The 22,722-nt window shown below is 42.9% G+C and overlaps 1 protein-coding gene across 1 annotated transcript; it reads left to right on the top strand.

The window, feature by feature from the left end:
* The first annotated feature begins 151 nt into the window (after positions 1 to 151).
* lonp2 (lon peptidase 2, peroxisomal) lies at positions 152 to 22,181 on the top strand. Its single transcript, XM_051381010.1, has 17 exons — positions 152 to 532; positions 4,128 to 4,263; positions 5,155 to 5,268; positions 6,833 to 6,964; positions 7,395 to 7,517; positions 7,601 to 7,764; positions 7,997 to 8,091; positions 9,285 to 9,403; positions 9,534 to 9,673; positions 11,699 to 11,840; positions 12,015 to 12,165; positions 13,083 to 13,209; positions 15,300 to 15,439; positions 17,797 to 17,882; positions 19,239 to 19,446; positions 19,549 to 19,739; positions 19,818 to 22,181. The coding sequence occupies exons 1-17, from the start codon at positions 300 to 302 to the stop codon at positions 20,046 to 20,048; spliced, it is 2,532 nt and encodes an 843-aa protein (XP_051236970.1). The 5' UTR covers positions 152 to 299; the 3' UTR covers positions 20,049 to 22,181.
* The last annotated feature ends 541 nt before the right edge of the window (positions 22,182 to 22,722 follow it).

Below are 22,722 nucleotides of genomic sequence, written 5' to 3'. Positions count from 1 at the left end.
ATCATTGCAAAAACATGCAAACTCATGACAATTTATTTTGCAGTTTTAATGTCATGAAGAAACGTAGTTTGTCCTTCTGTAGTTGCCGTAGTGCCTAATACAGGAAGTCGAGGAAGAATTTGGAGCTGGGTGGGGAAGATAAATGCGTGTTAGACTTCTCAGAGAGACTCTTATTTCGAAAGCGCTCACCGGAAGTCATGTCCTGACACTTCCCTGTTTATCAGCGAGAAAAGTGCGTGTTTGTTTGCGGGCCTTCTGTGACTTAAACAGGGTCCCCGGCTCCTGGAAAACAGCGGACAATGACCTCCGACGGTGGGATTCAGATACCGAGCCGTCTGCCGCTGCTGCTGACCCACGAAGGGGTGCTGCTGCCGGGCTCCACCGTCAGGTTCAGCGTGGACTCTCCGCGGAACATGCACCTGGTCAGCCAGCGGCTGCTGAGGGGGACCTCGCTGAAAAGCACAATCATAGGAGTGATCCCCAACACCAGAGACCCCGAGCACGACACCGACGACCTCCCCACGTTGCATAAGTAATGAACAATTTGTCTCCTACAGCTGGATAGAGGCTGCACGGTTCGGGGGTGGTGGTGGGGTTTAGGAGAGGAGACATATGAGCTGGCTGTAACTTAAAGGACCCACAACCTCGGGGGGTCGTGACCCCCACCAAGGGGTCCAGAGATGATAACAGGATGAGGAAGAAGATTTTAAAAAAAACTGCCACATCTGTCATTTTCTTGTGAAAAACCGAGTATTTTGACACTTAATCTGCAAATATTATCGAAATCGCAATAAGGCCAAGTGCAATATGCAAATCGCAGAATTAAGATATAGGAAAACGTGTTTGTTTGCTAAAGACACCCCCCAAAGATTTCATATCATCATGATTTAAATAGTTTGTTCAAGTGAAAATTCAATTTGTGATGAAAATGATAATGAATTATGTTATTACCATATCGTGCCGCCTTAGTTTGGACCTTTTAAGGCCTCTAAAAATGATTAAAAATAACAGAGAAAGCCATTCGTTAGGCAGAAAAGCTACTCCTAGTGAGATTTTAGGTATAATTGTGTCCCAATGAACCCTCACAGGAATAGATTTTTTGATCACAACACTGAGGAAAGTCGCGTCCTTTTCCATATGGTCACATAATCTTAAAACATCCTTTTTCCCCCACTTATTTTGGGGCCTCTGCAACCCCAGACCCAAACTGTGGGAGACCCCTCCATTCAAATGACTTTTAGCCAGTTAGGTTATTATTCTGCAGTGCTAATGATTTTCTTTTCTTTATTATGCCTCTAATTGGACTGCAAGCCATACATGTATTGTCATATTTAGTCGAATTATTATGTTTATGCTATGCTCAGTGTGTGATTTGTTCTAGAAGAATCTACAGTTTAGTGGCCCTGCAGTCAAACACAGGGAGGTGGACTTTAACCTTTAACTGGCAGTGTCCCGGGCCAGTCTGGTTACTCTGTAGCAAAATTCTCTGTCTGTCTTACGTATTTTTTTTTTAATCATTTTATACAATCATACAGGCAGGTTTGTTTGAAAGAAATCAGTCTTTATTGCCCCTGACACTTTGTTTGCCATTGTTTGGTTAGACAGTTTACTTTACAAGTGAACCACATGCTGGCATATAGGTCTTCGTATATTTTCTTAAGTTTTCTAGCACGCCTAAAAATCAAGAAGGCCTCGTGACCCCTTATGAAGCTTTGGCAACCCCTAACTGGGGGTCCCCGACAAACTCCTGGAAAATATCCTGGAAAACAATTTATCAGAAATAGTGGGAACCTTGCCTCAACTTGGCATCATAGCCCATTATGTCTTTGATTTAGAGCCACAGCATCAACCACCATCCACACACACACACACACACACACACACACACACAACTCTGGGGTGGCTGCTACTTAACTTCGCATTAAATCCAGGACTTTATTTTGTCCTCGTCACTGCGAGCACATAATCAGAAACATATGTTGTGTGTAGGAGGAGGGGGTGAGGCCATGTGTTAGGCAACATGGTTATTGATGCATAGATACAAGTTGTCAACAGGTTATAGTTCAATGTCACACTTAATCAACACATTAAGTTGTATCTGTTTGTATTTGGCGCAGTGTTTTTCTCATTTGTTACTATTTGTTCTGTTAAAGTCAATTTTAACTGCTCCTTCATTTAAATTCAACTCAGCTCACAAGACAAGGTAGTTTTTATTTATAAAGCAACACAGTGCTTAGTATAGGCAAAGAAAAGGCATTTAAATGACATTTAAAAACAATAAAAGAAATGTATTAAGCTCAAATAAAAGGAAACATTAAAGATGAAATGAAATGAAATAGTTACACACAGTGCAGTGATAAGATATATGTTATAAATAAAAGGGCACTATAGGAAAAGAAATCAATCAAAGACAGAGTTTTTTAATTAGATTTGAATGTGGCTGATCATCAGGAAGTTGGTTCCATCTGTGTGCACCACGGTAGCCGAAAGCAGCTTCACCCCACTTACTGAGAGAGGAAACCAGGGGCTGACCTGACCTGGGCCGGACGGATAGCATTAAGTCTTATTTTGTGCTCTCTCCAACTGGAGCGAGGGAGGAAGATTCTGTGACCAGCTCTTCAGTCTGGAGGGAGAAGTGAAACTGGAATCCTCACAGGTCGTAGTTGGCATGCGGGGTGGAAACTCTCTTGACATGGTTCCCCTTAGAGGTGTTATGTGTTATCTCTTGTCCCTCTTGTCTCTGGTTCTCAGAGGGTAAAATAGGTTAAAGGTGAACAGTTTTACTACTGACTTATTGAGGCAAATGTTATCTGTCCTAAAAGAATGTCTGCGGCCCTTCTTTCTGTCATGTCACAGGCCGCATTCTTGGGAAATCTGTATATTTTGGTGCTTGTGTCTTTTCCCACCTTCCCAGCTTTTCAGAAGCCGAGCGTCTTTACAACGTGTTGCCTGCCGTACTTTGTTTAGGTATTGCGTGTTTCGCCGCATAAAATCTCTTCTAACCTGCCTCTAACTTATAGACTTCTGGCCAGGTGATAACAATGTTGATGTAGCGTGAAATTCGATCCGTAGTCTGCATGCATTTTATTTTGAAAATTGACCGTATTCTCTATGATGTTTCTGTGTCTGACTTCCTGCCTGTGCGATCTGCTCTGTGCTGTTTGACGCGACCTTATGACTTGCTGCATCTCTGCTTTCAAGCACGGCAATCTTGTGACGTCGTCTCTGGAAGTTGTCCGTGGAGAGGGGGCATCTTTCAGCTAACAACCTTCGGCTCAGGTTTAGAGTCCCTGTTCAGTGCAATGAGATAGTGAGAGGTTTGTCCTATTTGCAGGCCACGCTCGTGCAGTACCGGAGAAGTAAGGAAAAGTGATAAAAATATAGTAGTTGCCTTCTTTGTCTTTCAGAAATTAAAATCCTAGTTACCAGGATCCACTATAACAGCAAAGATAAAACAAAGAGCAGGAAGCAGAATAATAGAACAGAAAAATAGAAAATGATCCTCAGGCATACAGTTGCAATCTGAGCCGCTCAGCTGTCACCCTAAAAGAAATTCTGATTGTGTCACTAAGTGTCTAAGTGTTTTGACCAGTCTTGTCTTGTTTGAATCATTGAGGCCCCCACACTGTTTTGACAAAGTGTCAGCACCACATATCATTATAATGAGTCCAGAATCACCACAGGGCTGACTCGCTCCTTCTCCTGGAGGTCTTTCTACCAGTGCTCTCACGGTGCACTGAGGACAATGAAAGCTGCAGGGAAACGATCTGGAGGAAGCTGCGGAAACAGGCGGAATTCGAAAACACTGTTTATGAAAAATGGACACGTTAATAATGGGCAGGAGAAGACAGCAGAGCTGGTGCAGCTACCCAGTCTGAACCATCACCGCAGCCACATGCTGTTGTTGTACTGAGTAAATATGATCCACATCAGCAGGTTCTTTGAGAGGTCGCGTCGGGATCAAAGATCAAATCTTGACAAACTTAAAACAATCAGGGTAGATTATCGTTTATAACATAATGAATGAAGCTCATAACAGGCCAAATTAGCTTGATCCTCCTCCACTGAGTTGTCAGCCACCTCCTCTGCCTCACTCTCACTTCCTATGTCTCTCTGTCTCTCTGTAGAATTGGTACAGCAGGGATTGCAGTGCAGGTGGTGGGCAGTAACTGGCCAAAGCCCCACTACACCCTCCTCATCACCGGATTGTGCCGCTTTAGTGTGTCAAGCCTGCTGAAGGAGCGGCCTTTTGTCCTGGCCGAGGTAAACCTTGTTTAATATCCGACAGTAGTTTATTTAAGATCAACAATCCCGTTAACAGAAACACTACAATTCTTATTTTCAGCTCATTATACACTAATGAAAACATACCTATGAATATTATATTCAATTTCTGTCAATAAATTCTCCTGAATAATACCCTGGACCTTTAAACGCTGGTATTATCGTTCATTTTCTTATCATCAACCAATTACACTGTGAAATTGAGTCGTTTCAGATTAGCCATGTTTTGAATATGGAAGTATTGGCACAACAAAATGAAGGGACCTTTTCTATGTGTGCCTTTTTTTTTTTAATTACACTTTGTGAGAAAGCCCACTATTATTCATCCAGTGAAAGTTTAATATTATTACTACTGTAATTAGTATAAGCAGGACTTTGAGGTGCCCTGTGGAGTTTCCCTGTGAAGTTCTTTTACATTTAGTGTCTCACCAAAATGCAACACATTTATCTCTGAGGCCAAACAAATGCATTTTCTTCCTTATAAAAACCGTGAATTAAAAACAGATTTTTTATTGTCTGTTGTTTACATTCATGTTTGCTAGTCTGTCGTCCTTCTTTGCTTTGTTGGCACATTTGTGCGTCGCTGCTGCCAACTGTCAGCAGAATGTGTGAAACCAGCTGCAGGAACGTGTATCACCTCGCCCCCTACATATGCGTCCTCGCCTGAGTGCACGATACAAAAAAAACAATGGCCCATTCAGAAAAACAGTAATCCAAATACCTCCAATCTTCTAGTATTGTTATTTACACTAAACACTGTCAAGGGAGTCCCTGTGACTCAAACACCTGTCACTCAGTTATTTCAGAAATGCAAATACACAAATGTGTGTAACTGCAGTATGTGCCTCTCTTATTGCAATACAACCGCAGGTGGAGCAGCTGGATAAACTGGATCAGTACACGATCCCAGCCACAGAGAGTGTCGCAGCAGAAGATGGAGAGCTGGGGGAGCTATCCCAGAAGTTCTACCAGGCTGCTGTACAGGTATGTGTTTGTATACCTCGTCTGTGTGTTACTGAGAGAGAAGAGAAAAAAGATTCCCAGAGTGCTTGATTAACTTAATCAAAGGTAAAATATTCACAAAATGAGAGGAAGAGACGGAGCTTCTTGTCATTGTACTGGTTTTACCAATCAAATTAACTAGTTACAGGATGCGTACACATCTGAGTCCTTTTTCTAGATTAGCGCCTCCAGAACAATCCTTTGTCTGACAAACTGTCATTTTTAAGGTTAAGCTGCTTTATTCAGTGTTGCCCTGAGGAGCTCCAGTGGAAGAGGAGCGTCGTTCTGACAGACAGCTACTCCCTCTCAACCTCTGACACCTACATGTTAAAACAACTCTACAATCCAGCCAACAACATTTACATAAATATTAAAGTAAATAACTAATTGCCTTACCAACCCCTGTGGCTGGATAGTATTACACAAATAAAAGCCCCAAATTAAAGTTTGGCATGTGTGCAAAGACCTTGTAGGTGTTTATAGAGGAAGATGAGTAATGGGATTGGGGCATTCTCTACTCCCATCGCAGACCTATATGCAAACTGCAAGGGGGTCCAAAGCCTCCCCCACCATTTCCAACTCTTCCCCTTTGACCAGCCAGTCATGACCTGTGATGTCTATGCCACTTGTCTAAAGTAATTTAGGCCCTTACGGGTTCCGCTTATAGCAGAAGTACAGAGCATCCCACAGACTTGTTCTGGACAACATGAGTGGCAGCACTGCCTTCACCCTGCTGTGCATGGAGCTGTTCCACAGCCGATTGAGACTGAGCACAAAAAACCTTTAAAGGAGTGTTTGTTCGGTCTCTGACACTGTGACATGCTGCTTTGGTTAATGAGGGTGAAGAATAAACTATGATGGGAAGGCAGGTGTCAGTCACTCTCTATTACCTCCGGAGTCTAACCCATCTGCTGGGGTCATTGTTCTAGGTAACAGATTTGAAACCAGCCCGATAAAGTAAAAGATAATTAATCAGACGGGTGGCTGTGGCTCAGAGGCAGAGCGGGTCGTTCCTTAATCGGAAGGTTGTGGGTTTGAGCCCCGGCTCCTGGTGCCACATGTCGAAGTATCCTTGAGCAAGATACTGAACCCCAAACTGCTCCCGATGCCGTGAATGTGTATGAATGTTAGTTTCTGTTCGATGGACTTTCCCATCACTGTGTGAATGTGTGTGAAAGGGTGAACAGTAGTGTAAAGCGCTTTGAGTGATGGGAAGACTAGAAAGGCTATACAAGTACAGGTCCATTTACCATTTACAAGTAATCTGCTTGATCACTGTGCAGTGTGATGTATGTGCAGACACTAGAAGCATGTTTTCACATTCATCTGCTGCATTGGAAATCAGATTGTGGATCTCAGAATTCATCAAAATAACCAGAAACAGGCAGTTGTCTTATTCATTATAGCAATAAACAGTGATTAACTGGAACACATACTTAATTGTAAATCTAATCCCATGTATCTTTGTGTGTGTGTGTGTGTGTGTGTGTGTGTGTGTGTGTGTGTGTGTGTGTGTGTGTGTGTGTGTGTGTGTGTGTGTGTGTAGTTGTTAGGTATGTTGGACATGTCGGTTCCAGTGGTGGCTAAGTTCAGGCGTCTGTTGGACAGTCTGCCCAGGGAAACTCTACCTGACGTGGTGGCCTCCATGATCCGCACCTCAAACAAGGAGAAGCTACAGGTAACGGATAAGGATTACTGGTTCTGTTTTACCCAAAATGCAAACTTGATACTTAAAAAACAGTTTGAGACGTGGGGATGCTGGGAATCTTAACCCTTTCCAATCCAGAAGATGGGTGAGGCACTAAAGAGAAGTTTGGTCCATGAACTCTGCCTGGATAGCGGGCTGGTCTGATGACGGGTTATGGATTGCTGTGACGTTGGCTTAAGTTTCTCCAAAAGTTGATTCCGTTTCAACTTTTCGCTGCAGGGCCGCCTTACTCGTAGCAAACTCAGGGTGCCTGGGTCTGATCTTAAGCTGCCACAGGATGGTGTCAAAGAGAAAAAAAAAATTCAAAACTTGAAGAACTTTGACTTAGTAGAAGAGGTTTAATGTTTTTAAAATGTTCTAAAATGAACGTATTTTTTGTATGTCCATGTGTGCTGTAAAGGTCCTGGATGCGGTGAGCTTGGAGGAGCGATTTAAGAAGGCTTTGCCTATGTTGACCAAGCAGATAGAGGGGCTAAAACTGCTGCAGAAGACCAGAAAAATAAGTCCTGACAATGAGAAGAGGGTAACAAACATTTGCATTTCTCCTTTACCTCTCAATGTCTGCGTTCATACGCCTGTTCACCTCTCTGCGTCTCATCCGTTCAGGTGTTATCGGTGCGTAAAGGTGGAGTGTTCCCGGGTCGGCAGTTCAACCTGGACGGGGACGATGAAGATGAGGATGGTGATGACACTGCAGTCTTGGAGAGGAAGGTCCATGGGGCCAACATGCCTGAAGCTGCGCTCAGAGTTTGCCTCAAAGAGCTCAAGAGGTGACTTTATACCCTGATTACACCTTCAGCTCGGGGCTGGGGCTATTTTTATTAACATAAAACAAAAAAATAACATAATATAAACATTTAATTGTGCAAAATGACTTTAGAATATATGTTTTGTTAAAAGAACACATACACGGCCCTGCTCTGTTTAATGCATGATTTCACTGATGTGTCCTGGTCCTCTGTCAGACCGCTGCTGCATTTAATCTCATTCATTTGTGTTTAGATTGAAGAAGATGCCTCAGTCCATGCCCGAGTACGCCCTGACCAGAAACTACTTGGATCTAATGGTAGAATTACCATGGAGCAAAAGCACCAAGGGTAAATAAAGAGTCACGCATCCTGTCAGATGCCTCGGATACGGTTTGAGATCTTTAATGCTCCCCCACTGTGTCTGTGCGCCATGGCCAAGCAATTCCGCCTGTCAGTGATGCGTGATAGCTGTGGCATTGTTGAAAGCCATCTTTTTTCACTTTTAATGGAGCTAAGCTAACAGATCCTAATATTTAAGCAATGCTTAACATGTGGCGGCTGGAAGATCGTGGTGATAACTGTGCTGAATATGTCAACGTAATCAGTCTCATATTTTTTCTGGCGCATTTCTTTTACTTAGAAGCGTGTCTGCCGGAGCTCTCGGTTGTTTTTGGACTGACTCAAACGATTAATGTCAAAATGAGGTTTTTCACATAAAAGGAATTTGCTTTGGTTGATTTTGATGCGTAAGAATAAACATGGTAAGAGCAATAAGAGTCTGTGTTCACCACCAAACAACAGGCAGACTAGGTTAGCCACTAGCTGGTGAGCATTGTGGAGCATTTCACGGCTAGTAGAGCAAAAGATAAAAGACTTACATTCATCAGGTTGTCAGAAACTCGACTCCAGATGAAGCTAATGTTGCTCTGTATCTGCTAACTTCGCTGCCCCTCTTCTCGTTTATGGATGCACATTTTATTGATACAAATTACATTATTGATTCTGCGTATTGGCCCAATTCTTTATTGTTTCCTGTGTGAAAAAAAGCTCTAAGTATTACCTTCTTATTCTATATAAGATTGAATATTTAACCTAAGCAGTAGTTTTTACACACAGGGTAAGATGTAGTGAGGAAAGACAAATGATTTAATATTCCGATTCTAATGTATCGGACATTTTGAAACCAGTTCTAAAGCAGCTTTAAATGAAATACTTTACATCATTATATCACTCATGTCCAAAAGAGAACCCGCACTATCTCAATCCCAAGGCGACAATCTGCCACGTATACACATATACAGTACCATACAAAGAGAGAATGTATTTGCAGTGGTCAGCCACAATATCAGATTCCTCAACCTCTTCCTCCTCTTTCTCAAATTTCATCTCATCCCTCTGTTTCTGCAGCTCCCACCTCACCTCACTGTCTTCACCTTGACTAATTTAATTGTTTTCTCTTTCTTTCTCGGTTCTGTCCATCTCGTCTACATTTGCCCCACCCAACACGCACTCACACACACACACACACACTCTCTCTTCAGACTGTCTGGACATCCGAGCCGCTCGTACTTTATTGGACAACGATCACTACGCCATGGACAAGCTGAAGAGACGCGTGCTGGAGTACCTGGCTGTCAGACAGCTGAAGACTACACTGAAGGTGCTTCTTATAGATCTCTCCGTCCATTGCACGTGTAAAGACCAAGCGTTATATATTGCACGAAGCAAGAGGGATGTCCGTAATGAGCGCCATCATATCTGTGAATTTCATGCTGCTGCTGTGTCTTTAGGGCCCCATCCTCTGCTTTGTGGGACCCCCAGGAGTCGGTAAGACCAGTGTGGGACGCTCCATAGCCCGGACCCTGGGCAGAGAGTTTCACCGCATTGCTTTGGGAGGCGTCTGTGACCAGTCTGACATCCGAGGACACAGGTACGCTGATAAAATAGCAGCACTGCTTGAGGTCCATAATGGCAGATGTTTTATGACCCCAGTACACTTGTTGAGTTTAGTGGGGCCATAAATGGAGATGGACCACACAAATAGAGGCGAGTCCAGGACAATTACATATACACATCCACTACATATGTCCTGAGACGTCTCAAAGATAAGAATTTATGGTCTGAGATTAGAGGTGATTCCTCTTCCAGTATGTACTGAACTTGCAGGGGGGTCTTGTTTCTTTAATCCCACAAGCTGCCGGGGGGGGTGTTGATTGATTTATCCTCTGAAGAATAGGTTCTGTGGATAATGCTTGACTTCAAAAGTTTATGGCTGCTGCTTTATATTTATGTCAGCGCTCTCCCTCACACAGCGATTCCCATTCACTGTCTTTAGAAGTACAGCCCAGGTCCCGTTTAATTCTACCGTTTGAGGGTAAAGCAGCGTGTCATTTTGTAATCTAGTTTCAGGACACGGATAATTGAAACACCAACTATAACAACGTGCCTCAGCAGCATGAATATATTGTTTTTATGGTTGGAGCTTACATTGGCTTTGTGGATGTGTATTGGAGCGCAGTGCGCTCTGCTTGAGGGTGCAACATGAGCTCTCAATAGTCAAGTATTTGGATTGCATTCCATACATAATCATCACACTGAGAAAAGTAATTAAACACAGTTAGAAAAAAATAACCAGTTTTTCTTAAAAGACTCCAGTTGGAGAGGGGGAATGAAATCCATCCAGTCCATTTGGAACAGTTTAACAGGGTGGCTGAAGCCTAGAAAATCCGCCCGATGTTTCTCCAGCGTGCCTGGAAGTCCACCTGTCTGTAATTTAAAAGACTGATTATTAAAACACACATGTTCATGTTATGGCCCTGCAGTTGAAAGGCAGCGGATCTTAACCCAGAGTGAAGCTATTTATAAGATCTGATAGCACATCAGTGGTGGACCTCCGCATTCGGACATGTCCTCAGAAAAGTTAACCAAATGGTCAAATTACAACATCAGAGGCAAATATGTCGGGGACTTTTACGTCAATTATGCCGGGAACACTTAAATCAATTATGTTGTAACCTCAGATAGACATTCGCGCTGCTAAGCTGCAGAGCGAGGGCATCACTAATGTCATTTCCAGTGTTAATCTGTGTGCAGCTGAATGGACAGTGAGCCTGAGAACCACAAATGTGGACTACAAACTAGAGGATCAATTCGAGGAATAACTGCGTTTTTTTCTCTCTTACATCATACATCTAGTAAAATTTACTGCAACTCTAACAGTAAAATCCTAATGAACTATGGCGTATTGATTGACTCACACTTACGCAGTATCTTTTGTAACCAGTAAAAATAAAATCAATAGAGTTCAGCAGTTCAGCTCGTCGTTTAACAGCCTCTGTCGGTCGAGTCTGAACTGTATCAGGACGCACAGACGCAGACGCTGCGTGTATTAGTACACGGCGTTGGGTTCGATTGACAAACGAGGTACCGGAGCCTGTGTCTCCGTGTGAGTGTGTGCAGAGAGGTGAGCAGGGCAGCAGAGCTCAGCTCAGGTTGCAAGGCTGATGCTGGTATTTTAAAGGAAGAGTAAACAGAGTTGAGACTCCTTCTCTCAGCCAGATGAGAAACATGTGTCCAGCATACCAACAGCGGGAGTGCAAGAGATAAAGATGGAAGTTCTTTTACGGTTCATTATACAATTTGTTCAACTCAAAAATAGAAGATTCTCTCAAAGGTAGACCACTTCAGTAGTTCGAGTGGTTGTGTATGTTGTTCATTTTATTTCCCTTCTTTTAACCTCAGAAACTTCACATTTCATGCTTTCAGCTTGTGAGCACTTTGAAACATGCTTTCATTAGGTAATTTCGTCACGGAGAACATTGCTGTGATTTTATTTTTCAGGTTTTATTATTAATAAAATACAATGCATGTAGATGAGGTTGTTGGCAGTGCGACCATGCAGTGAGTTATTTTCAGTTTGTTTGAAATTGAGTGGAGTCCTTCCCTTTTTCTCCAGACGTACGTATGTCGGGAGCATGCCCGGCCGCATTATCAACGGTTTGAAGACCGTAGGCGTCAATAATCCCGTGTTCCTCCTGGACGAGGTGGACAAACTTGGGAAAAGCCTGCAAGGAGACCCTGCGGCTGCACTGTTAGAGGTCGGCTCTGTTTCTCTCTTTCACATTACTTGTGTAGTCGTATCGGATGTCTTCGCTAAACAGAACTGTCCAGTGCTCCCGACCTAACCTGCCAGTTAACCTTAACCCTTGCTAAAACTGCTAATAAGCATTTGTTGTGCTTCCTCATCGGGTTTTCTCGGCATGTTTCCTTAGGTCCTGGACCCAGAGCAGAACCACAGCTTCACAGACCATTACCTCAACGTGGCCTTTGACCTCTCCCAAGTGCTGTTTATTGCCACTGCAAATACCACAGCGACCATTCCCCCGGCCCTGCTGGACCGCATGGAGGTGCTGCAGGTACCAGGTGGGTTGAGGTCCGTTTGCTTGTTCTGCTGTGATAGCTAATCCCAAACAGAGTGCTGTGTGATTGGATTCACTGCAGTGGAGGCAGGGAACAGATGAAACAACAGCTCCATGGCCAGCTTTGTCTACAGACTGCTCCACAGCTCGAAACAAAAAAAACCTTCAGCTATCTCCACAGTCTGATGGCAAAACAGTTTTATCTTCTAAAACATGTTTAAAGAACATCAGAGATAACACAGTGTTGTGTTTAACAGTCGTATATCCACGTATCTCCATCCAAGATCAAAATACAACTGCATTAAATCCAGGAGAGACGGATGAACTGTAGATAATGATAACCTGTGTTATGACCTACAATCAAGGACAGATATTTATTGCTTGCTGCATTGTTTTTATTACACACTCTAACATACAGTAGTTGGGCTGTACAATATGACATACTGACAGATACTGAAATCTTTTTTGCGATCACAATTTTTAAATTTTTACTGTTTTCTTACATCTGGAGAAAAGGATTTGCAATCTGGGGCATCTTCATTATGATGCTGTTTTAATACATTTTACCCTATATTGCACTATCTGGAGACAGTTGGTTGTTGAGTGTCACGCTATGGGTTGATAGTAAAAGGGAATCAAACTGTGGCTAGGAGCAAGCCGCACAACAGGGGGCAGTTACACTCCCAGGAACCCATTTTTCTCCAGAATGACCCGTCCTACCTGTAACTCACTGTAACACACTACATCAAAGCTCAAGGATGCATTAGCCCCTACTAGCATTACGCACCTTCCCCCAAACTTTTGGCACTCAAGTTGCATTGTGGGTAAAGTAGGAGCTGGGTTTCTCTGCTTCTGTTGCATCGATGCTCAATCTGTAGAGTGGACTTTTAAAGTGTGTCTGTGTGTGTGTGTGTGTTTCAGGCTACACACAGGAGGAGAAAGTGGAGATAGCTCACCGTCACCTCATCCCAAACCAACTGGAGCAGCATGGACTAACGCCTCAACAGCTGCATATACCGCAGGACACCACGCAGGATATAATCAGCAGGTCCACACAAACACACACACACACACACACACACACAAAAAGATACATGGGATTAGATTTACAATTAAGTATGTGTTCCAGTTAATCACTGTTTATTGCTATAATGAATAAGACAACTGCGAGATGTGGTTCTCATTGCAGACTGTGTCACATACGTATATGCATATGAGCTGATGAACAAATCCAAGGCAAATTTAATTTAATGCACATATTCTTCATCACCAAAAGGAAATACATTTTAAAATGCTAGATTCATTTGTATTAATACATCGGAATTATTAGTTGATGATTTTGCGTTAATAATGTGAAACTGCTAAGTAACTAATAAGAGATAGATATCAAATAAATGTAGTTGAGTGGAAGTATAAAGTAGCATAAAATGGAAATACTTTAAAGTCACCTCAAAATTGTACTTACTTACAGTAAATGTACGAAATTTTGACAGCAAGATTTTTACTGCAAATGTATATTGGTTCCTATTATCAGTTTCCTTAATTACTAATAATCACTGTCTGTATCGGTGCTGGAAACCTGCTGATCAAGAAGTAGTGGTCACCTGGTTAGGCTGTCAGAGGCAGTTCAGCAGCATCATACAATACGAGGCTTTAAGGGAAGAGGAGAGCTCCTTTGTCTCCCGTGTGAGACTGCTGTAGGTCACATTAACACAAGCTGTACCGGCCGCGCGTACGGGCCAGTCGGGTAACCATTATTCTACTCCTCAGTGCCGCCCCTCGCTGGGATTTAGTGTGAACTTTACGCAGATCTTCTTTGTGTGTGTGACTCACCAATCCCCCTACCAAACCATTTAACAGTTTGATTGAGGGGGTTTCTGTTTCCAAGCCATGACACCAAAGAAAAAGATTCAATTGATTGAATAAAAGCACGATAAAACAAGGTCATCATGTTTGTGTCGAAACAGAACAGACGCTGGTGCCCCGTTCTGCCCACAGCTACTGATGTGGACATTGTTCACTGGAAAGCTCCCACATTTAGCCTGCGAAGGACCGATCTGGAGTGTGATATGTGCAGCAGAGCGCTCGGCCAGCTGGCAGCTCACGTCTGAGGCTAACTTGGAATTCCACTTCTGGTCATCAGAGTGTATCATTAAGTTGTCAAGTGGTTAAGTGGCAACTTGTTTTGAATGCTGACCAGTGCTTCTCTGGCAGGATGACCTTTTGATTAGAGAGAACATCTCTGAGCCAGATGAATGAGTGCGGCCGTCTGTGTCTCAGATTTGAGTCATGCCTTGGACTTCCAACAGTTCTTGGCTGTTTAAGCTCAGAGTGAGTTAGAGCTGCAGCTTGTTTTCACTATCAGTCTGTCTGGTGATGATTTTTAGATTGCTTAATCATTTAGTCTAAATGTTCTAAAACGTCACATCCTCATCAAAGTTCAATTCCAAATGCCTTCAAGTTACAGTGATGTAAAACAAAGAAAAGCAGCAAATCCTGATCCAGTTATCTCTCAATGGACTAATGTATTCATCAACAGTTTCTTCCTGCAGTAGTGTGGTTCTGATGGTAATATTTGTGAGTAACAGTCAATTTTAAACTGTCTTTGCCATGTTTAAAAAGAAATCCGCCAACATGGATCTACCGATGCAGAGGCTTCTGGTCCTTTCAGATGGAGAGCAGTATGCTGCCTGCAGACCTGCAGAGCCTCTGTGCAACACTCGCTGCACTCCCGTCTGGTTACTATAGAAACAGCCCACAGCACACAGCTAGGAGCTCATCCTTCGAGGGGGACTCATGATTTCACTGGCTCAAAAAAAACAAACTGAAACTGAGGATTCAGTCGAAACCAGATTGGTTAACAAACGTGTCTGACTGCTCTCCACAGACAGTATGAGATGTCGTTGTTGTCAGGACTTCAAGTATTTAAGCAAATCCATGGTTTTTAAATCTGTTGTCATTCAACACTTTGTTGATTTGTTCCTTTAGATGCAGCACTGATACAGACTGTTTTGTGCTCTCGACCCAATCTCTGACTCTCACTGATCATTGATCTCTCCTAGCAACGGAAGCTGAAGTGCCAGTGAAACCGCCACCTAATTGTGTTCATCTGTTGTGTGTCTGTGTTTGTTGCTTTAGGTACACTCGTGAGGCAGGCGTGCGCTCCCTGGAGAGGAAGATCGGGGCTATCTGCAGAGCCGTAGCTGTGAAGGTCGCTGAAGGTCACAGAGCCACTAAGACGGAGGCTTTGACCCCCGAGTCCCAAACCCAGCAGGGAGGTGAGCTCTCGGTCTGTGTCTCTGTGATTGGTCCGAAAGTCCAAACAATCCAACGAAATGTTTTCATGCTAGTTTGATCCGAGCTTAGACCCCCTTCTTTCCCCGGATGAAGGTTCGGCTGTTTGGTCCAGACAGTGGTCCAGGGGGGGTTTCACACTGTTTAATTTTGATTCAGATCTAACTGTCCAAAAGTCTGCACCAAACAAGGGAGGTAGAAGGACCTGGTAGTCAGTAGACCTGCACTCAGGTTGAAGGGGGATAGAGGTATGCTGGGAATTAAATGAGGTCACTTAACTCTAAAAAGCACGGGTATAATTAATAATATAAATCATCGGCCTGTTCCATTTTGGTGCTCTAGTTCCAGGGTTATTGTTCCTGCTGGCTCACTGTCCTGACTTACTGGGACACCTGTTACACCTGTGCTTTTCCTGCTACAATAAGTCAGCTATATCTCTCACATGAGGCAGTTGTCTCACATTAACAGAGATGTCAGCCACAGTCTGTACACTCAACACACGTCTCTAATTAGTAACGATGAGTGGAAACACGTGTGTGGGTGTCTCACGGCCGCAGAGCAACAGCTGTTTAGCACAAGGTGGCGCTAGTCTGTTTGAAAAGGAATCAGCCACACTGAGCAGACTTAGTACTGCAGAGTAAATCAGCTTGAATATTCATGAGTGGATTATTTGTTAGACAGACAAACAGTTCTTACACAGACAGACTCTTTGACTTACAGTCTGTTTTTATAGACTCTTTAATATGTGTGATAAATAGTAATATCATTCAAACAGTATTTCATGTCAGCTGCTGGATGCCTGAAGAATAACAATATGTCTTTCGGTAGCTGTGTAATGAGGTGGATAATGTGCAGCCAGCTGGTCTTCATTAGAAAATAAACCCTGTCAAGACTTGTGTCAGAATGTTTGCTGGAGACTAGCTCATTGTACATTATCTCCTCCTCATCTGGTAATGATATTAGGAAGTCATACTTTTTATTTGTCTGCAGGGTTCACAGTAGATTAAACTGTGTCTCTGGGTGAAAGATGTTTTGAGGAGACCGTTGGATACGCTCCAAATGCTAGCAGGTTATAGTAATACGATAAAGCTCTGTCAGTTAAAGATAGACCCTTCGTTAGAGTGACTTCAAGAACGAGTGTACATCGGGATAAACAGAGAGTGTAAGCTGTTGTTTGGTGCTGCTTTGTAGAGAGCCCTCTGTGTTGCCAGGTAACTGATGTCACAGACACACAGCACAAACATCTCTGTGTGTGTGCGCCCGTGTGTGTGTGCAAATGATGTGTGTTCTTGTGCAAGTATTTTGCATTTCTCCATGCGGATAGTGTGTGTTTGATGTCTCTCACTGTTTGATGTATATCTGTGTTTGGTTTTCTGTGCACCTTTGCATATTGTGTGTGTGTGTGTGTGTGTGTGTGTGTGTGTGTGTGTGTGTGTGTGTGTGTGTGTGTGTGTGTGTGTGTGTGTGTGTGTGTGTGTGTGTGTGTGTGTGTGTGTGTGTGTGTGTACAGCTGAATTGCCAGTCTCAGTTACAGTGCTGTTGTCACCTCCTCTTCTTTCTGCCTCCCTCTTTCTCTGAACTTCCATCATTTTATTTGCGCCTGCAGTGCACTTATGTAAAGTGGTTATTCTTCACACTCTGCAGCCACCTGATTCCACAAACATGGACATGAATGAGAAATGTTTTTCCTTTTTATCTGTTTGATTCTTCCAAAGGAACATCTCACCCAAAATGTGAAATCTATGAGTATGTAGTAGATGTTGTTATACTTCCGGTGCCGCTGATACAGCCTAAAATATGATCCGATACAGCGTCATTGATTAGCCACAAAACATCTTGGCATCTTTACTCCCGGCAAAGTCATGACCCCCCTACTCTGATTCTGATTGGCTTACACTGATATTCTCTCCCTAACCAATCTAGTCAACCCAAACCAACAATGAATGAGAATCAGAATCGGGTTTATTGCCAAGTAGGTTTTCACATCCAAGGATTTTCCTTGATAAACTGGTGCATAACAATTAAACAAATATAAATAAAGATAGAGACAATTAAAAAAGACAATATGTACAATATGACTGATTAATGAAGAGCTGTACAGGAATGTGCAAGTTAGTGAGCTCTATCCAATCCGGGACAGGTCCCATGCATTGTGCTGCCACTGGGCGCTGAGCGACGTAGAAGAGTTGATTTCTGGTAATGTAACGTTAGCCAGAGCGAGCTAAATGTCAACAATTTGACTGACTGTAGAGTTCTAAGGCATTCATTCTGTATTTGTTCATGACAACCAACATCCAAAAGCACGGCTCAGTGTGGGTCATGTAATTTCATGTGTGTTCAGACAAGGCGGCGCCTCCAGAGATGCCCATAGTGATCGACCACATCGCCCTGAAAGACATCCTGGGACCGCCGCTGTTTGAAATGGAGGTAAGAGGCAGAGAGACCAGCATCTGCAGATTATTAACAGAGTTCATACACCACAGATACAGAAAGCTGTGCAGAATCAACCTCCAAATACTTTTATTTTTACGACTGTCTGAACCTTGTGGACAGCTTTCGCAGCTCATGAATATAAAGGCAGCCTGAAGACGTCTCACAGCTCCACAACTGCTGCTGTTCAAAGTCAGAGTAGATGCAGCAGTAATGCAGCCGCAACCTGAGGTGTCATCATGCAGTACAACTAGAACAAAGCACCTCTTTCCCAGCGCCCTGAGAGGTGGTGAAGGATAGATAGAGGAGAGTCTCACGATACCAGACGATCAGAGATCTCAGCGCCTTCTAATGGTCTGGGGATTTCATGAATGCAAAGTAGTTGCTTGAACGTACGTAACCTGAAACAATTATCTCCACCCTATTCTCAAACAAACTGGAGATACAGCCAATCCCTTTGTATGAAGCAGAAAGTGTTTAGAGACTGGCTTGTGAGTCTAGGTTTGAGCTGGATTCCTCTGTAGTTGCAACAAACAACCGAAGGATTTGTTATCTCTACGACCTTTTTGACGTCTCCCAAGGGAACATGACCGCGTTGCAGGAAATGCAGGCTAAAAAAAGAAACTGGACTGCAGACTGACTTTAGTGGAGCTGTAGATGAAGTTTCTGTCCTTCTGTCTGATGCTGTCAGATCTTTCCCTCTGCTGACTCTCTGAGTCCACCTGAAAATAGTCTCTAATAAATTATCACCAGAGGCCACATGTTGGCACTGATAATGTTGAACCAAGTACAATCAATCACATTGAGATCTTTTGATGCTAATTAGATAGAGTTAACATGTTGTGACCCTGTAACACGGCCACAACCATAACTCGATGGCCAGAGGCATGAACACAAATGCAGATTGGAGGAATGCAGGGAAACACAAACTGCTCCCCAGTTAGAGTAGCAGGATGTGAAACATATACAGTCTGTCTTCTAGCAGGTGTTTTCTTTACTTCTTGTCATATCTTGTCTTCTTCACTTCTTTTCTTTGTTCTCCTCCCCCGACTCATCCTCCTTCATGTCTTTTCATCACTCTCACCATGAAGCCGTGTTTGCATTATGTTTCACTTTCATTCCTGAATATTTGAAGATTACAAACCCTCATTGAAGTGTGTGTGTGTGTGTGTGTGTGTGTGTGTGTGTGTGTGTGTGTGTGTGTGTGTGTGTGTGTGTGTGTGTGTGTGTGTGTGTGTGTGTGTGTGTGTGTGTGTGTGTGTGTGTGTGTGTGTGTGTGTGTGTGTGTGTGTGTGTGTGTGTGTGTGTGTGTGTGTGGTGTGTGTGTGTGTGTGTGTGTGTGTGTGTTGGAAGGTGTCTGAGCGGCTCACCCTGCCCGGTGTCGCTCTGGGTCTGGCCTGGACTCCCCTCGGAGGGGAGATAATGTTTGTGGAGGCCAGTCGAATGGAGGGAGATGGTCAGCTCACTTTGACCGGTCAGCTGGGAGACGTTATGAAGGAATCCGCCCATCTGGCCATCAGCTGGCTCCGAACGAACGCCAAAACCTACCAGCTCACCAACAGTGGGTTCACACAGATACGCACACACATATGGATAGATACAGATATATACTGTGCGTGCCTTTACAGAAATATAAACTGGATGTTTGTGTGTGTATTTGCAGTGATGGGGGGTCCAGATCCGCTTGAAGGTGCAGACATCCACCTCCACTTCCCCGCTGGAGCTGTCACCAAGGATGGCCCCTCTGCAGGTGTTACCATAGTAACCTGCCTAGCCTCGCTGTTCAGCGGCCGTTTGGTCAGATCAGATGTTGCCATGACAGGAGAGATCACGCTGAGGGGGCTGGTGCTGCCGGTGAGTTATCACATCCAACACATGGTAAAATGTTGATCTGTGCAGTTTTAACAGACCGGATTGGTCTGTCCTCCTCAGGTGGGCGGGATCAAGGACAAAGTCCTGGCAGCCCACAGGGCAGGAGTGAAGTGCGTCATCCTCCCCAAACGCAACGAGAAGGACCTCGAGGAGCTTCCGGCTAACGTCCGAGCCGACCTTGACTTTGTCACCGCCGGAAACCTGGACGAGGTGCTGAACACCGCCTTCGATGGAGGGTTTCCAGGGACAGCCAGCACCCACACACACCCTCAGCTGACCAGCAAACTGTAACACACAGATGGAAATACACACACACTGACAATGCGACGTGAGGAAGGCGTTCCTGTTATTCCGCGGGGCCATCAGAGAGTGTGTTCTGCTGTAATGGTGATGTGTTATGTTATTAATCTTTAACCCAGTTGAAGGTTCTTTGCTGTTGAGATTTGATTTTTCTTTTAAGGATTTAAAGGATTATTTTCCTACTGAAGAGATAATTTAAGGTTCATTAAGCTACAATTCAGAGTCAAACCTTGAAGTAGAATTCAGTTTACATGGAAAGTTCACAACAACTCCCATTATGTGAAGTTATGCTGGTTCTTTGCTGATCAGATATTGGCGAGGGCTGGATGTCGGTCAAAAATGTTCAATGCTGATTCCCTGTTTCTATACCGGGTCCTCCACGATCTTTTTTTCGATACTAATTTTCTAAAAATCCATTCTAACAAAAAAAATTACTCAAAAAATTAAAATTACTCACTTCAAACGAGGAAGCTGTTGTAAAGACCTGGCAGGGTTCCCACGCTTCCTGGAAAACTGGAAATTTAGAGATTAGTTTTCAGTTGAATTGAACTGATTAAAAGCACCAAATATCCTAAAAAAATAATCCATCTTGTCCTGAAAAATGGTTATTGTATTTTATCCCCTCACTCAGATCGCCTACATAAACCTTGGTCCATATTCAGTTGAAACTCAACAACGCTTCAGAGTGGGTTTCCTGCACGCCTCTACGACGTCTAACATTAGATGGCCTGCTGCGTGTTTATTAGCGCACTGACACTGATCAGATTTACTCCTTAGGTGTTGACATTTGATACAGAGTGGCCTTTCCTTAATACTCTGTAGTATCGATGCAATTCAATTGGTACCCAGCCCTTCACAGCCAAGGTTGACTAGATCCAGTTCACGTCACTACACAGTATTTTAATATCGGGGCTTTTTGGGGTTCACTCAGTTGTTCTAGGTTGACAGGATTGGACTACATTGACTTATTAATGCCGCAGCACATGGGTGAGCACCTGTTTAGATTGTCACAGTTTGAGTTCAGTGCATTCTGCTGAGATGGTGTGTGTGTGGTGATGGTCTGGATACCTGCAGCCTGTTGGAATGATTTTGTTTATGATCCAGTGTTGCCCAACATCCGTTATTTGTTGGATGTTTTTTTCTTTTTTGGGATGAATTAGCTGTGCACATTGTATAACAACAAAGGACTACAGTTAGTATCAGATCTCATATTTAATCCAAATTCAACTTTTCTGGCACAACGAATTAAACTCATTAAATGTCAATATATCATATGGAAAGTGACACAATGGTTGTTGAGACTAGTCATAAATATAACTGTATACATCAATAAATAATATTGCTACTTAAAATGAAGTGTAAAAACTGATATGAAGCTAAGTTAAGTTTGCTCTTTTTTGGTTTTGGCACATATTTAATTATTTATTCCTTTATTTTCCCCACACAGCATTTCCCCCAGACTTATTTCCAAGAAAAGTGCACTTGAAGAATTTTTTTTTTGTTAGAAATAGAAACTGAACTGTGAACTTCGATCTCTTCTGACTGTCCATTCCAATTATTTAAATGTACTACAAGCAGTTTATAAATGGTTATGAAGTATCCATTTAATCCTGATGCTTCTATATGACCTGTTTAAACTAACAAGACCATCAGCAACACGTTTCTATATAGTTATAGTTATATAGTCTGCCACCAGGATGGATTCCTCTTGAATTAATAAAACAAGATTTTGTCCACAGGGGCCGCCAGAATCAGCAAAAAAGTTATTTTATAAAGGAACTTCAACAATATTATTTATTGATGTATTTAGTTAATTTTCTAAATTTGAAACAAATGTGAAACTTTAATTAAAATATGATCTTACACCACGGTGTTCATACAGTATTCCCCACAGATTAGAAGCACTAGTGGTCTGTACCCACAATGCTGTTCTTCTGCTGAGGAGGTGACTAAAGAACAGGTTGAAATTGCTCTGATTAATGTGAAATATCGGTGGGGTATAAAACTGTAGCACAAATCACTTTTAAATATAACACAACTCGAATGTCATACTAGCTCAAGATGAACTTGTGTCCTTTAATAACTGTAAAAATTGAGAGTTGAATTAAAGATGCTTGAAATCTTGAGAGTGCTTTTTTTTTTAATCCCCTCAGATGTTCCTGTCCTTCGATGAGTGACTGTATTAGACGCACACAGGGATAAAATCACATCAGTATGTGCGTTTGTATACGTGTATCTCCGTGGAATTCACCCTGAAGCAGAAGAAAATAGATTTTCGACTGTGCCACAGATGTGATCTCTTTTTTTCTCTTCTCTCTCTCCCCTGTAGCGATGTAATGTGAAACACCAGCGTGCAGCATCTTTTTTTCCACATTTAGACAGCCATGTCAGGATAAATGGACCCAACTGGAAAATTTTGAACAGATCTATAAAAAAAAAAGTATCACATCAAAAGAATTATGCAGGTATAAAAGAGATTTTACACAAAGCACTGAGAGAGAAGATGCAGCAAGAACAGCTGTGATGCTTTCTGTCAATGTGACCTTCACTGAAGAAATTGTCAAATGATTAAAAAAATAAAAAAGTTAATCGTGTGCCCCTAATGGACTAGTGTCTATTTGTAGTAGCAAAAAACCTGCAATAACTGGTTTTGGCCACTTGGGGG

This window comes from Dicentrarchus labrax, unplaced genomic scaffold (genome assembly GCF_905237075.1).
Source record: "Dicentrarchus labrax unplaced genomic scaffold, dlabrax2021, whole genome shotgun sequence".
Classification (NCBI taxonomy): domain Eukaryota; kingdom Metazoa; phylum Chordata; class Actinopteri; family Moronidae; genus Dicentrarchus; species Dicentrarchus labrax.
The sequence above is the reverse complement of the archived record's forward strand: the minus strand, read 5'-3'. Positions and strand labels throughout refer to the sequence as shown.

Excerpts from the sequence above, each read along its gene's own strand:
- lonp2 (XM_051381010.1), top strand. The coding sequence starts at position 300 with ATGACCTCCGACGGTGGGATTCAGATACCGAGCCGTCTGCCGCTGCTG. Across the intron at positions 5,269-6,832 it reads TCTACCAGGCTGCTGTACAG|TTGTTAGGTATGTTGGACAT; the intron begins GTATGTGTTTGT and ends GTGTGTGTGTAG. Across the intron at positions 8,092-9,284 it reads ATGGAGCAAAAGCACCAAGG|ACTGTCTGGACATCCGAGCC; the intron begins GTAAATAAAGAG and ends CTCTCTCTTCAG.